This window comes from Delphinapterus leucas, chromosome 19, assembly GCF_059928025.1.
Source record: "Delphinapterus leucas isolate spDelLeu-1000000601 "Yukka" chromosome 19, BTC_Dleu_Yukka2, whole genome shotgun sequence".
NCBI classification, from domain to species: Eukaryota; Metazoa; Chordata; class Mammalia; order Artiodactyla; family Monodontidae; genus Delphinapterus; species Delphinapterus leucas.
The window spans coordinates 50,185,805-50,201,607 of NC_143147.1; the positions used below are offsets into that span (position 1 = coordinate 50,185,805).

Sequence of the window (15,803 nt, forward strand, 5' to 3'; positions counted from 1 at the left end):
ACTCACCTGTACAATGGGAGGGAAGCAGAGACTAATTTAAAAGTTGCCCTCCAGCTTAAAACACAGGAAGCTCAGCTCAGTGCTCTGTGATGACCTAGATGAGTGCGATTGGTGCGGGGGGAGGTGGGAGGGAGGTCCAAACGGAGGGGATATGTATACATATAGTAGCTGATTCACTTCATTGTACAGCAGAAACTAACACAGCATTCTAAAGCAATTATACTCCAATAAAAAAAAATTGTATGGGGATGGAAATGAATTTGGTTTCCTTGTGGTTAGCAACTTTTTTAAGGCTACCTTTTATTAAACATCTTAATGATTACCAACAACACTTTGGTAAGGATTTCTAAGCATTTTGCATATAGGAATTCATTTACCCCTCACAGCAATCCTAGGAGGTAGGTATTATGATCATTGCCATTATACAGATTAGGAAACCGAGGCACAGAGAGACTAAGTAACCAGCCCAGGTAGTGCAGCTGAGATTCAAACCAGGCAATCTGCCTGCAGAATCTGTGCTTCTCGCACTGCACTCGACATTCCAGGCATTGTGCTAAATGTTTGCCAGATCATCTCCGTTTTGCACTTGAGAAATCTGAGACTCAGAGCAGTTGAGCAACAGCTGAAGGTCACACAGCTGGGAAGCAGCAGAGATGAGATTCCAAGTCGGCCGGGCTCCAGAGCCTCTGCTCTCCCCCGCCCGCCTCCTGCATTCTTGCCAGATCCTTAGGCCCCCAAAGCAAGTTTATCCATTATCCCCATGTTGCAATGTCTCTTTAGACAAGTCAGCTCCTGCCCCTGGACCTCAGTTTCCCCAACTAGAGAATGAGTGGGGGGTTGGACCAGCTGATCTTTGAGGTTCCTTGCAGCTCCACTAGTCCATGATTCGAGAGATGTGGGCCTTTTGGCTACAAGGGCAGATTTGTAGCCTGAGGTTATAGCCTGGGGAGGAAGAGGGGACGAGGGGCTGGTGATGGAAAGAAGGGGAAATTCGGAGGGGCCGTGGGGCCATGAACCCGGAAAGGTGGGCCAGTTGTATGAGGCAGATGAGAGAGAGAGAGAGAGAGAGGCCCTGGGGGCTCCCCAGTGAGTCTCTTCCTTCTTCCCAGGGCGCCCCCAAGCTCAGGGTAGGCACATGACAGCATTGGGCAAGGGAGCAGGGACCAGGCCAGCAGTGAGCCAAGGTCAGAGCTTCTGAGATACAGCACTTTGGGGAATGAACATTGCTGGGGGTTTTGTAAATACTTGGAGGTGTCCAGTTATTATAAAAAAATGTATTTGAAGTTGAGGTGGCATGTTTGTGCGGTTGGCCTGGCGTCCTGTTCATGGCTGCTCTGTTACATTCCTCCCTTCAGGAACGGAGAAGGATCGCCTTCCCACCCGTAAGCTCATTAGGTTGTGCATACCAGCGGCCCCCATACCCACACACACGGGGCACGTTCCCCTCAGGGCCCCAGGCATGCTGGGGTCACCCCTCGCGCCCCACGGCTCGTGCACGGCCCATGAGCAGCGGATCCTATTAATATTAAAGTGGCTGCAGGTGCCGTTGCCCCACGTGCCAGCCTCATCCTTCTCAGGGCGCTGGTTCCCTGCTTGAGCCCAGTGCATCCTGTGGAGGAGGGTAACGTGCTTATGAGATGAGAGAACGGGCTTCATTTTCAGGCGGGCTCCATTTCCAGTGAGGCTCTTTTCACTTCAGAAAATGGATGCAATCACCTTTTCATGAGTGTCTCAGCTCCCTCCCACCTGCAGACCCTGAGTTATTGCAGTGCTGGGCCCTTCAGAAACCTCCTCTTACATCACAGGTTGGACTAACCTCTCTGGCTTGGACAAGTCGGGGACTGGGCAGGCATCAGGGCACCCAGTGACATGGATCCTGGGCCTGTGGTGGGGACAGTGGCTGTTCCTCCATCCACGCCCCTCCGGGATGGATGTCCACACCACAGAAGGCCGTTGCTGCAGTAGTGGCCAGGGAGGGTCAAGGGCCGACCTGGCGCTTAAGCATCCGGCAAAGGGTGCAGCCTATCACACAGGTCCCATCCCAAGCCCCCTGGATCCAGGATGCCGTGGTAGATGGGTGTCAGGGAGAGGCCCTCCCTCTAAACACCAGTTTTGGGAGCTCAGGGGGACTGACCAAGGCTCAGGGGCTCCAGTTCCAGACTGAGCTGGGACAGATGAACAGGACAGTGTGTAAATGCTGCTAAGGGTCAGGGAGAGTTCCCAGCCATAGAGGTCAAAGAGATAGCTTGGTTCTTTCTAAAGCTCAGCTCAGACCGTGTCCCTGGGTCACTGCTGACCTCACAGGCTTGGGTCCCGTCCTGTGAGCTCCAGAAGGGTGTTTGCAAGCTGGACACCCTGCCCTTCTGCCCCTCCTGCCTTGTTCAGCCTCGTGGGCCTGTGTCATTGGAAGGGCTCGGAGCATAGCTCAGCAGACTTCGTGGCTCTGAGCATCTCTGAACAATGAAGCCTGGGGGAGGAAAGGGATGGGGGTGGTCAGGTGGGGCGTGGGGTTTGCAAAACAAGAACACACTCATTTGCCATTTACCAAGAATTTTTTTTCCCTTTCTTTTCAAGCTGTTGTTTCCTCAAGGGAAAACTTTTATTTGTGTATGAGTAAAATGTGCTCTCTAAATGAATTGAAAGCAGAACAGGTTGAGAGATTTTTGTCCCCGTGGCAAAGAACAAAGAAGGAGCTCATTGGCTGGCGGCAGCCAGCGTCGTCCCCACCCCTGGCCCTTAAACTTTCTCCCTGCCTTCTCCCCGCTTCCTAGCAGAGCTGAGACCTGAGAAGGGCCAGCCACGAGTCATCCCTGCCCCAGCGCCCTGGCTGGGAAAATGGCTGTGGCCAGGCCTGGCCTGTGGGAAACACCACACCCCTTCAGCGTGGAGAGCCTGAGGAAAGGTGGCTGGTGAGGGGCCATGGAGGCTGCCGTTTCTTGCTGGCTCAGATGACAGGAGAAAAGAGAGATGGAGGGAGGGATTCAGAGCGTTAGTTTGACCCACTGGCATCCCCCTTCCCCTGCACAGGTGAGAAGTTGCCCCACTGTCTCTGGTCTTGGGGACAAAGCCTTGCTTTCTGGAAGCCCTCACCCTGAGTCTCAGGGAGGACTTCTTTCTAGAAGATTGATGGGAACAATGGCCAGGCCCCTTCCACCACCCTAGATCTCACTGATGCCTCTGCCCTTTCGCTCCAGGAGGCGTGAACCGCTTCTTGACTTTCACCCCTCGTTTGGGGTTTGGGGGACAACGGCCTTGGTTTTGGAGTGTTGCAGGATCTGGGATAGCTTATCAACCACGTCTCTTTGCAGCCTTGGTTGAGGTAGCTAGCTAGGGTTGGGTTTCATCTGTCTTCTGTGGCTTGGGTTTTCACCACGAGATAAAACCCAATGGCCAGAACGGCCTTCCCCTCAGCAGCTGTCGGGTCATCTGCCCCCAGTCTGAGGGGCCCCGGGAGACGTCCCTCTAGTCCAGGCAAAGGAGCCCCCTACGGGGAGAAGGTGGTGGTGGTCTCAACGTCCATGCTCATGGAGGACCGCCGGGCGTGCCGGCAGGCAGACCACTGCCGGAGCCGCTCCTGGCTGAGGCAGCCTAGGTCCTTGAAGAGCTTGAAGAGGTCGCTGCGGAACTTGACGCCGATGAAGGCGTACAAGAAAGGGTTGACACAGCAGCGGATGCAGGCCAGGCTGTAGGTGACGTCGTAGGCGATGTTGAGCTGCTTGCTGAGTTCGCAGCTGGTGCCGCCGGTGATGTTGAAGTTGGCCACCGTCTGGGCCAGGACCACCCCGTTGTAGGGCAGCTGGAAGGCTACGAAGACCACGACCACGGCAACGATCACCTTGATGGCCTTGTTGCGCTCGAAGTTGCGCGCCTGGAGCAGGGTACGGATGATGAAGAGGTAGCAGAAGCTCATGGCCACCAGGGGGATCAGAAAGCCTACCGCCATCTGGGCCACCCGGATGGTGATCAGGGCCTCCACGCGCTCGGTGACGAGGGAGCACCGCAGCGCTTGCTCAGTGCTGCTCCTCTGAATGCCGCTGTACAGCAGCTCCGGGCTGGAGAGCACCACGGCCAACAGCCAGATGCCCACGCAGGAGAGCTTGCTGATGAGAAGGACGCGGGCACGGTGGCGGTGGGCCGAGACGGCCTGGACAATGGCGACGTAGCGGTCGACACTGATGCATAGAAGCAGGAGCATGCCGCTGAAGAAGCTCATCTTGTAGATGCCAAAGATGAGCTTGCAAACGTGGACCCCGAAGACCCAGGACTTGGCCGCGCTGTACGCCCAGAAGGGAAGGGTCAGGAGGAAGAGGATGTCCGCCACGGCCAGGTTGAGCAGGTAGGTATCGGTCATGGTCTTGAGCCTCTTGAAATAGATGTAGGTCAGCATGACCAGCCCGTTGCCCAGCAGGCCCATGAAGCAAATGATGGAGTACATGACCGGGAGGAACCAGGCTTTAAAGTTCCGCACGTCCTTCTTGAAGCACACGGACTCGTACAGCGTGTAGTCCACTGTGGTGTTGTCTCCGACGTAATCGTCCGTGACCTCATCCTGGCACAGGCACACCTGTGGGGAAGGAACACGATCCAGCTTAGCTGAGTGGGTCTCAATCTCACTGCTGTGGGATTGGCCAGAGCAGTGGTTTCAAGGTGCAGTTAGCATCACCTGCAAATTCTCGGACCCCATGTGAGACCCACTGAACCAGAATCTCAGGGGCTGGGGCCCAGGAATCTGTTTTTCTAAACTTTCCAGGTGTTTCTTTCATTTGAAATCAGTGCTTCTCATATTTTAACATGCACATGAACTCGGGGATCTTGTTCAGATGATTTAGTGGGCTGGGGTGGAGCCTGGGATTCTGCCTTTCTAATAAGGAGCAAGTGTATGATTTTGCCAACTCTTCTGAGAGACTTGACCTTAACAGGTGTTAACGGTGGACTAGAAATAGTCTGGGCTTTGGGGCCAAATGAGCCTTGGGCTTGTTAAATACACTTCATTCTCCCTAAGACTCAGTTTTCTCATCTGTGAAATGGAGATGAATACTATCTCCTCCACATGGTTGTTGGGAGGGTCCTAACTCGATTCTGGCATCATTTCGTCTCCATGGAGGTTTTATTTTGCCCATTGGAAACTCCAGGAAAGTGGGATCGTGTGTCTTTCTTTTTCAGCCTCCTTTGGAACCTGGTAGAAAGAACTTTCCAGGGGAGGGGGCCTACAAAAATACTCCAGTTTTTGAGGGAAAATCCACTTGGGCTAAGGTTGAGGAGGGCCCGGAGTGAGAAGAGAGGAAGGCAAAGCTCTATTAAGAGGCCAGAAAGCCCTGGTTTGGGGCAAGCTGCCGTGATCAGGGGTGGTCAGTGACTTGAAGACTTATGGATCCCTGCAGCCCGGGAAACAGCACCCAGCATGAGGCAGAAGCTCAGGTGATGCAGGCCCAAGTGGATGGTGGGGCCACAGCCTCAGCTGTGACTGAGTCCTCTCGGGCCCAGGAAGGAAGCACGGCCCTGTCTCCACCCTCCCTCCATCCTCGAACCCTCTCCCCGCACCTCTCTCCTCTTTCTTCCTTGCTGTATCTTCTGGCAGATCCCAGTCAGCAGGGCTCAGCTGCTCAGGGCTTTTTTTAGCCTATCTGCGGGGCAGGGTGAAGGTTCAGGCAGCCTGCTGTGATTTTATCAATGAAGGAGGGCACTCGGGCTGGCTAAGCTGTGGGGGGCTGGGAGCTGGGCTGGAAGACTGCCTCAGGAAGCTCCTGGTCCCTCCCCTGGGAATGGGGCCCTGGGCAGCTCGACATGATGGATTTTCCTGCAATTGGGGAACTGGAGGGAGTGTAGAGATGAGGAAAGGGGGGCTCTTGGAGAAGCGATGTGGCTTGTTCAAGGTTGCTCAGCCAGAAGGGGAACCCAGTCTCCTGACTTCCCTGTATCCTGTCTCTTTCTCACTTCCAAATTCTGGATTCATCGCTATTCTGCTTGGCAACAGGGCAAGGACCAAATCACGCCCAGGAGCTTTTTTGGGCATTGCTATCTCGAGAAGAAAAGTCAGTGGCAAAAAAAAAAAAAAAAAAAAAGTCAGTGGCAACCACTTTTCTCTCTTCCAGGCATGATTGCAGCCTGGGAGGCCTGGAAGAGGCTGGCTGCCCTTGGCCGCCCAGGATAATGTCCAAGGCCTCAGGTCCAGGGTTCCTGGACATAAGGGGGCTCTGGGCCTTGGAGGGCAGTATACCCAGCCTCTGTGACCTGTGTTCCCCACCACCCCGTTCTGCCTTCTCTTTCCCTGCTTAGTATCCGCCCCCTGTACCAGGGGCCACCAGGCTTGATGTGTCTCTGCAGCCCCAAGCCCCACCACATCCTGCCCCATCTGAGCGGAATCCATCCCCTCAAGCAAAGAGAAGGATGAGCCCAGCTGTCCCTTATCCCCTCCCCAACCTTCCAGCCCCTCCGGAGTCCTGGAAACAGGGGAGAGAGAGGGGAGGGAGTGGTGCTGGGGAAGGGCGCCAAGCTGTGGGCTACAGCCCAAGCTCCAGGGGGCCTCTGGGATGGGGTTTCGGGAACAGTGCCCAGCTTGGGGCCTGCCTCTGGCCGGAGCTCCTGGAAAGCTGCCCCTTTGGCCTCCAGACCTGGGCAAGAGCCAAATTCTGAAGTGCTGCCTCTCCAGCTCCTACCTCAGCCCCCCCGCTCCCCCTCCAAGAGAGCTCCCAACCCCAGCAAACGGGGGAGAGTCGACTTCACGAGTTAGTTTCTTCTAACTCCGGCACTTGATTGGGCACAGATTTTCTGTCTCCACAGCTGGGGTTGAGACGCTGAAACCTGTAAACTGGGGATCTTTGCTCCTACAGCGCTCTGGGCCCCTCTAAAGGATGTGCTTCCATCCTCCCCCATAGTGAGGCTCAGGCCAGTCTCTATTTCACAGAAGGGAACTGGGGCTTCGAGGGGAGCCTTTGGCTGGAGGGTGGAGGAGGGAGACAGGTTTGGGGCGATAGGATAGTTACCAGCCACCAGGCCACGGGTTCTTTTCTCAGCTCACATATGAAGATTTACATGTGTGGGTGTGGACACATATGTGCAAAACCCAGGAACCTTTTTGCAAAGCAAAGAACTCTCTCCAAGAACTCAGGAGTCCATCTTTCTGTCTCCGGGATGGGGATATTGGAAGTGGGGTGGGGAAGGTGGGGTAACTTGCTTTCTCCCATGTTTTAATGGAAATGGAGTAAAGGAATGTCGGAGAACATCCGTGGCTTTCTAGGGTCACTCAGCAGATGGAGAGGAGGGGTGGCCATCAGCTTAACGAATGACAAATTTGTGTCTGGGTCTATTTCTTTCTGGCAAATGCCCAGCGTCTCCACCAGAACCCAGGGCTTGGGCTTCGGAAGGACCAGGCTTGGGGAGGGGCGTATGGGAGAGGGAACGGAGCTTTTCTTGGTGGGACACCTACCTGGAAGATGACGAGCAGGGCCACAACCAGCACGCTCTTCATTGGCTTCCCTGCAGGAGACAAGGTGAGAAAGTTATTGCTTGGCAGGGATGGCTCTTTGTTATGACAAAAAGCCACAAAGCCAGGGGACTTTCATCATATTCTCCAGACACCATGTTTGAGAACATGAGAACCAGATTGTGCCTTGGAGCACCTGGCCAGCTGCCCAGCCTCACTGCCCTCCCCTCCTCCCCTCCATAAGGGGTCCCAGAAAGGGGTGGGATCGGAATGCAGGGCAGCCCCTCCCCTCTTCTTGGCCCTTCAGGGCCTCTTCTGGAATTGGAAAGTCCATCTTGGCCCAGACCACCCCTCAAGGCTGAACGGCAGGCTGAGGCCCCAGGTTCTCACAAGGCCTGATGTGGGCCCTGGCTGCTCAGTGCTGCTTTGTGGCTGAGCCGAGGGCTGGAACTGGAACTTATTTTCTCCAAAGGCTGAGCAGGGGGGACAGTTCATAGGGTGATTTATATAGAAATCGTATCTCACTTAACAGTCTGGGATCTGTGCCCTCTTCACCTTTGTAGCCTCCCTTCCCCTAACTGGACCAGACCACAGGAAAGAGTCAGTAACTGTGATGCCGGGAATGACTACAAGGCAGGACTTGTTGGTCCACCGCACCTCCAGTCTCAGGAGGGTCAGTAGATCCTCCTGATCTTGGGATCCTGCTTCTAGCAGATCCTTGGGATCCCAAGCAGATCCTTGGGATCCTGCTTCTAGCACCTTCTGGAGGCTGGGGGCCTCCCTCCAGCGAACAAGGGATTCTGCTTCCTCCTAGAGGCAACATCACAGGCCCAGCGAGTCTGTGTGCTTGGCCACAGCGCCACCTGCTGGAAATTTTGTGGCATGACACCCAAATTGGCATTGTGCTCCAGGGAGCGTGCCTAGGGCCGGGATTCTGGGCTTGGGGGAGTCTTAGGGGAAGGAAGAAGGGCATCGAGCCACATAAATAAACAGGCATTTCTCCCAAGTTATACTGAACGCTACTGCTAGCTGCGTCTTCCTAAAGCATAGCTCTGATGCCGACCCCCACTCTGCCCTCTTCCTAAATTAGGACCTCTCTACCCAGCCCCAAGGACCTCTCTACGCAGCCCTAAGGATGACGCCCTGATGCTGAGCGTGGCAGTCAAGCCTTCCACTGTTTACTTGGACCTGCCTTTCTAGTTGTGTCTTCTGTTTCTGGGGACAGGCATCCACTGTCCCGTTGTCCCCAGCTTGCACCTGAGTATTTGCAGTCCTGGGTGGGAATGGATCTCTATACAACATCATGGCTCCCCTCTCTCATTCCCCTTCCTTGCCAAATTGACCCATGGGCCCCTGAGCTTGAGTTTGAGTCCACATCTCTACCCTTAAGCACACTCTCTTCATGGTCCAATGAGCTGCCCATCCTCCTTTGACTCATCTTGATGTGAAGCGCTCGAGGTTTCTTTAAACACATACACGTCTTTCGGTTACTCTAGAGAAAGCCTGCTCTGACTGTCAGTGAGAACTGAGAAACCTCAAGGTTTTGATGTCACAACGGTGAAATACGAGGAGCATGAGTTGTGTTTCTAGTTCACTCCATCAACCCCCTTTCCTGGCCCCGTCTCAGTCCTTCTGCCACTGGCTGGGGGAGGGGTATGGAGGGAGGGCTGGAGGGTGTGTGTATGTGAGGTCTCCTTCCGGGTGTGTTGGAGAGGGTCGTCGAGCAGGGATCTTCTAGGACCAGAATAGGTCGTTTTCAAGAAAGGTGACCAAACAGGAACTTAGGGGAACTCGGGTGTGTGGCAGAGGCTGCCTGGTCAACAGCCTTGACTCAGTTTACTTCTGTCTGTTACAAAGTCGTAAAGTAACTCGCTTTGGGCAACAGCTTGAGTGGGACCAGAGAAGCTGGGAATCTCAAGGGCTGAGGAGTGGTTGACTTATCTGTTGGGTATTTTCTGAGTTCTTGAGTTTCTAGAAATGATCACAACGAAAAGGAAATTCCCTAGAACTCCAACCTTAGCTCCCAGTGAGAGAAACTAGAGATGAGTAACTTTCCCAGAGTCACACAACCATCTGGTAGTGGAGCTGGGCTTTGAATCCATCTAATTTCAGAAACCACACTCCTAAATGCTCTTCAGTGCTGCCTCTCAGGCTTTATGTTCCTCTCCCTCCTAACATCCTGTGAGTTACCCCTTGTGAGGCTCATTCCATATTCCAGAAAATAGAGGCTCAGAGAGGTTAGGTCACCTGTCTGGGGTCACACAGCTGCTGAGAGATGGATCTGAGATGTTTTTAATGAGCTCTCATTACTTCCTTTCTGTTGAGGCTGCTGTGTATAGGGACCTCTGTGGAGCATAAAGGGGATCCTCAGTCTCCTCCATCCCATTGGAGAAGAGTGATGATTGGCCACGCAGTTCTGCTGCTTCCACTTCCTAACATCTCAGATCTGCCCCGCCCTTCTACCCCAACATAAGGCTTTGCTGCCACGGAGCTCCTCTGAAACACAGATCACGTTATTTAACTCACATAATTGAAAAAGAAAAATCTTCATTGGCTCCCCATTGCTTTCATCAAAAAGCCCAAATTTTTAGCAGTGCCACACGGAATCTTAAAGATTGGCCCTTGCCTGTCCCTCCTGCCTCCCTTTCTCCCTTCCTCCTTGGCACGGCCAGGTCCTTTACACCCTCCTCAACTTGCTTCTTTCTTGTCTCTATTAGCTTTTGTCAGAGCTGACCAGCTGGGAGCCTGCAGGCTGAGTCTCCAGGATATTCTGTTTGGCTACATGGAGTTCGCAAAAAATTGGATTTGGATACCTTTAGGTGGGGCTTGTACCCTCTGAATCACTTCACTGCCCTCCACTTACTACATCTACTCCCATCCCCTCATTTACAATTGAGCCATTGAGTCTGCTATCCCTGCCACATCCTGGGCCCCTTGCTCCTTGTTTTCTGGTTTGATAACTCCTACACGTCCTTCAAAACCCAACTTAAATGCTCCCCTGACTCACATTCATTGTTCGTTTCTTTAGATTTCACAATCGCCCTGCTGTTAGCCCATTAGCACTCTCTCTCCCTCTCTTGCGGTGGCTTATTGACATGTGTCTCTCCCCCACCAGACTGGTCCTGCCTGAATTCCTCCATCAATGACAGTTGACTGAAAGTACCAAGCAAAGAGGAGAGATTACCCAACAGCTCCCCCAGGCTGCAGGGTTCCCCTCCTCCCCAGCCAGGCTCCCCAGAGGCCAGGAGGGATTGGCCCTGAATCTCTTTAGCATCCCCATCTGCTGCCATCTCTGGCTGAGCTGTGAGAGATGAGTATCTTAACAGCTCATTTTTCTCTTCTCTGCTTTGGAAAATTCTAACCGAAGTCTTAGGCCCCACTTCTTGAAGATGGGGAAGGTGTCTTGGGGCTGCTCATTCAAATCATGAAAAAGGCCAACTCAGCCCGGGTTCGGCGTTTTCATTTTGTGTAACAGAAACTTTGCCCCTCACCCACCTTGGGCTCCCTGCTGGGCTGACAAAGAGAGAGAAACAGATCCTTCGTGGCCCACCCGTCCTACCAACGGCCTGGAGTCTGATCTGAGCAAAATGTCTCAGTGGTGTCCCCTCCTACCAGTATTTAGGGCTTGGCCAGCCGTTGGGGCTTTCTTGAATTGAGTGAAGCAGTAAGAACATCCCTTTTCCTGCATCAGAGGTTTCCTGCATTAAAGGGACCTCCCTCCCTGCATTAACACCTGTGAGTCTAGCACCCCCAAACCTAGTCCTGGGAGGAGACCCCCCTGCCCCGTGCTGTGCTGGGGCTGCTCTGAGGGCTCATCGAGCCAGTGGTGAACACCTCTCTCCGACTCTGTGCTCAGTCATTTCATGGCTTGAAATCGGCTGACGGCTTGAAGTCAGCTATGGTGGAAGAATTTACACTATGGAAATTGGCAAGCACTACATGTCAGAGTCTGCTCCGGGGAGCCGGTTCTCTAGCCTTTACCAGCGCACCACGGGGACCTGCTTGGTTTCCTTCACAGAGGTCAAACCAAGAGGCAGGATTGGGGTCTCCAGGGGATGACGGCTGCATTCTGGGACGGTGGTTAGTGGGGCTGGTTGTCTGGGGAGTGGGATTAGACAGCAGGCTGCTGGGAGGAGGGGAAGTTGAAAGAGAATTTTTTTTTTTTTTTTTTGCGGTACGCGGCCCTCTCACTGTTGTGGCCTCTCCCGTTGCGCAGCACAGGCTCCGGACGCGCAGGCTCAGCGGCCATGGCTCACGGGCCCAGCCGCTCCGCGGCATGTGGGATCTTCCCGGACCGGGGCACGAACCCGTGTCCCCTGCATCGGCAGGCGGACTCTCAACCACTGCGCCACCAGGGAAGCCCGGAAGAGATTTTTAAAAACTGAAATCAGAGTTCTTGATGCCATTCATTCATTCACTCATTCATTCCACAAACATTTTCTGCTCATACCCCCAAAGCACCTGGGAATCAGAGGTGCAAGAATCAGACCCTGGCTTCCAGGGGTTCTCAGTCGGTGTGTGGGACTGCCACTTTAGCCCTTTAGGATCTGTTTGCTGGGTCCACCCAGGATTCTGGGTGGGTAGAAAAAGGAGACATGAAGGCAAGAGGCTGTGGTGTGGTGGGTCGGGTTGTGAGGATAGCAGAGGGTGAACGGGAACCTTCACTTTTTAAAGCCAACCCCTTGCGGCTTTGAGGCTGCCGTGGTGCTTTGTTTGCCGGTGAGAACGAGCAGTTCAGGAATCCGGCCTTCGTAGCCTCAGGCGGGTCTGACTCCTCAGCTCAGATTTATAAATGGGGTCTCTGGAGCTAGATAAACACTCCCAGAACCTCCTCGGGGCTTCCCTTGGACTCCCTCTGGTTAAGACCGAGATTAGACTTTTGAAAGGGATGAATCATTTTCCTGGGTAGAAAAAGTGATTAAGTGAGGCTGGGGGCTGTGCTGGAGGCCCTGGCTGTGACTTCTCCCAGCTGAAGGCTCCTTGTGGTCTCATTTAGTGTTGTCCACCCAACATTTAACCAGCAAGAGGCAACAGCTTGCCCGTGGGATGTGCAGCAGAGAGACAATAAGCACAGCTTGCATTGCGTTGTGTGTAGTGTCATTTACACAATGCACTCACCTTTAGTCTGCTCCTTGTTACAACCTTAAAAGAGCAGACATTCTCATCCCTATTTAGCCTGGGAGAAAGGTGGGAATCGGAGGGCCAGTGGAGGGTCCTGAGCCCTCCAAGGAGAAATTTCCCTGATGAAACAGGTCCCTGAGAGCCTCCCCCATCACCCCAGGCTGAGACAGAACAGATGCTGTCCAGATTTCCACCAACCCCAGCCCTGCCGCCTTCTGCAGTCCCTACTGTTCTTGGAAGATGTGACCCCCCTTATCTTTCCTGGAACCAATGGTTAGCCCCTTCCCCAGGTCTGAAAGGTGCACTCTCCATGCCTGGGAGAACAGGGTGGCACTCTCTGGGAGCAGCCACTAATTCCCAGCAATGCCACCTCATTTCTCTGGGAGGCTCCCCTAGGCCTTCCACCCCCACCCTCCATCCCCATCCCACAAAGTCAGCCTGGGTGTCCAGGTGACGCTGGTACTGCTTTCTCTCACACGGGGGAGGCTCACTCACCCAGGTCCATGACACTCTCGGCAGCTGAAACCACACAGGAAGATTGTGCCCGGCCTCTGTCTGGGGAGGAAGTCGTACAAGCCCCTTTTAAGCTGTGAGAGGAACCACCCTCTTCCCTGCCCCTCCCACCTCTGCTCCTCCGTCCAATCCAGCTCCACTAAGGGTCTGGACTCAGGTGCCTCGTGGGACCATAGGGGTATGAGGGGTATGAGAAGGTGACAGAGAGTGACGGCCCACTCACCGGCCATAGGATCATGAATCATCGGGTCATTTACATTCAAAAAGCCCCCTATGCAGACTAGGGGCCCAGCCCAAGGCAGGGGAACAGGGGCCATTCAGTGATTTGACAAATGTTTATAGCCTAGTACCATGTGCCAGGGAGTCAAGAGATAAGTGAGAGATGTACCCCCATCCTTCCTTTGCCCTGCTCAGTGTCACAAGGGACTACATTTCCCAAACTACTTTGCCCTCTGGGTTTTGGGTAGGTTTGGTCAATGGGCGGCACTGAGAGATGATGGAAGGTAGAAGGGGAGGGATGTGCCGGGATGTTTCTTTTCTCCTTCCTTCTTTTCTCTTCCCTCACCTCTTCTCTTTCTTTTTTTTTTTTAATTTTGTTTTCTTTTTTTTTAAATTTAGTTTTTCTTTTATATTGGAGTAGAGTTGATTTACAATGTTGTGTTAGTTTCAGGTGTACAGCCGATGATTCAGTTATACACGCACATACGTCCATTCTTTTTCAGATTCTTTTCCCAGATAGGTTATTACAGAAGATTGAGTTGAGTTCCCTGTGCTATACAGTAGGTCCTTGTTGATTATCTATTTTGTATATAGTAGTATGTATATGTTAATCCCAAACTCCTAATTTATCCCTCCCCCTGCCTCTACCTTTCCCCTTTGGTAACCATAAGTTTGTTTTTCCTTTCCTTTTTTAATGACAACTTTACTGAGTTATAATTCACAGATTAACTCAACCTTTTAAGGTGTACCAGTCGGTTTTTTTTGGGTGGTGTTGTATATTCACAGAGTCGTACAGCTGTCACCAAAATCAATTTTAGAACATTTTATTTTATTTATTTACTTTTTTAGTTTTTAAGAAATGTTTATTTATTTATTTAGGCTGCGCTGGGTCCTAGTTGCGGCACGTGGGATCTTTGTTGTGGCATGCGGGATGTTTTTTTAGTTGCGGCATGTGGACTTCTAGTTGCAGCATGCGGACTCTTAGTTGTGGCATGCGGGATCTAGTTCCCCAACCTGGGATCGAACCCAGGCCCCCTGAATTGGGAGTGTGGAGTCTTACCCCCTGGACCACCAGGGAAGCCCCTAGAACATTTTAAATCACTCCCCCCTGTAACACCCTCCTCTTCATTAGTGAAGACTCCCCATATCCCCTCCAACCCCACCCCCAGCCCCTGGTAACAACAAATCTACTTTCTGTCTTTATAGATTTGCCTATTCTGGACACTTCACATAAATAGAATTATACTATATGTGGCCTTTGTGTCTGGCTTCTTTCACTTAGCATAATGTTTTCAAGGTTCTTCCATGTTGTAGTATATATTAATATTTCATTCCTTTTTATGGTCCGATAATGTTCCATTGTATGATATCCATACAAACAATACTCCATTTGTTTATCCATCATCAGTTAGATATTTGGGTTGTTTCCACTTTTTGGCTATGATGAATAATGCTGCTAGGAACATTCATATACAAGTTTTTGTGTGGACATATGTTTCTTTTTCTCTAGAATACATGCCTAGGAGAAAATTGCCAGGTCATATGGTAAGTACATGTTTAACATTCGGAGGAACTGTCAAACTTTTCCCAAAATGGCGTCACCATTTTACATTCCTATCAGCAATGTATGAAGTTTCCACATCCTCAACAAAATTTGTTGTCTGTTTTTTTTTTTATCTTTTGATTCTAGCCATCCTAGTGGGTGTTAAGTGGTTTTAATTTGCATTATCCTAATGACTAATGAGTACCTTTTCATGTGCTTATTGACCATTTATAAATTTTCTTTGGAGAAATGTCTATTTAAATCCTTTGCCCATTTTTAAATTGGTTTTTTTTTTATTGTTGAGTTGTAAGAGTTTTTTTTATATATTCTGGATACAAGTCCTTTATCAGATATATGATCTGTAAATATCTTCTCCAATTCTGTGGATTGCCTTCACTTTATTGATGGTGACCTTTGAAGCACGAAACCTTAAAATTTTGAGGTCAAATTATTTTTCTTTTGTCACTTGTGCTTTTTTGTGTCACATTTAACCATTGCCTAATTCCTGTTCATGAAGATTTATTCTTATGCTTTCTTCTAAGAGTTTTATCTCTGACATTTATCTTTGATTCATTTTGAGTATCGTGCATATTCCCTTCTATTCCTAGTTTGTTGGATTTTGTTAAATGCCTTTTCTATGTTTGTCCTTATTCTATTAAATATGGTGTATAACAGAGATTGATTTTTGTATGTTGAACCAACCTTAAATTCTTGGGATAAATCACTTGGTCATGGTGTATAATGTTTTTTTATATGTTGCTGGATTTGGCGAGGATTTTTGAATCTATATTTAGTGCGGATATTCGTCTATAGTTTTATTTTCTTGTGATTTTTGTGGTTTTGGTATCAGGGTAACTCTAGTTGAAGGTTTGTCAATTTTGCAGATCTTTTTAATGTAGCAACTTCTGGTTTTATTGATTTTCTCTATTTTTTTCCTATTCTCTATTTCACTTATTTCCATTCTACCCTTTGTTATCTCCTTCC

The 15,803-nt window shown here is 51.2% G+C and overlaps 1 protein-coding gene across 1 annotated transcript; it reads right to left on the bottom strand.

Annotated features, from left to right (window-relative positions):
- Positions 1–270: 270 nt before the first annotated feature.
- CCR7 (C-C motif chemokine receptor 7) lies at positions 271–13,170 on the bottom strand. Its single transcript, XM_022558072.2, has 3 exons — positions 13,040–13,170; positions 7,427–7,476; positions 271–4,564 (listed from the first exon to the last, which is right to left on the bottom strand). Exons 1-3 carry the CDS (start codon positions 13,047–13,049, stop codon positions 3,485–3,487), a joined length of 1,140 nt encoding a protein of 379 aa, XP_022413780.2. The 5' UTR covers positions 13,050–13,170; the 3' UTR covers positions 271–3,484.
- Between the last annotated feature and the right edge of the window lie 2,633 nt (positions 13,171–15,803).

Excerpts from the sequence above, each read along its gene's own strand:
- CCR7 (XM_022558072.2), bottom strand. Across the intron at positions 4,565-7,426 it reads CCCTGCTCGTCATCTTCCAG|GTGTGCCTGTGCCAGGATGA; the intron begins GTAGGTGTCCCA and ends CCTTCCCCACAG.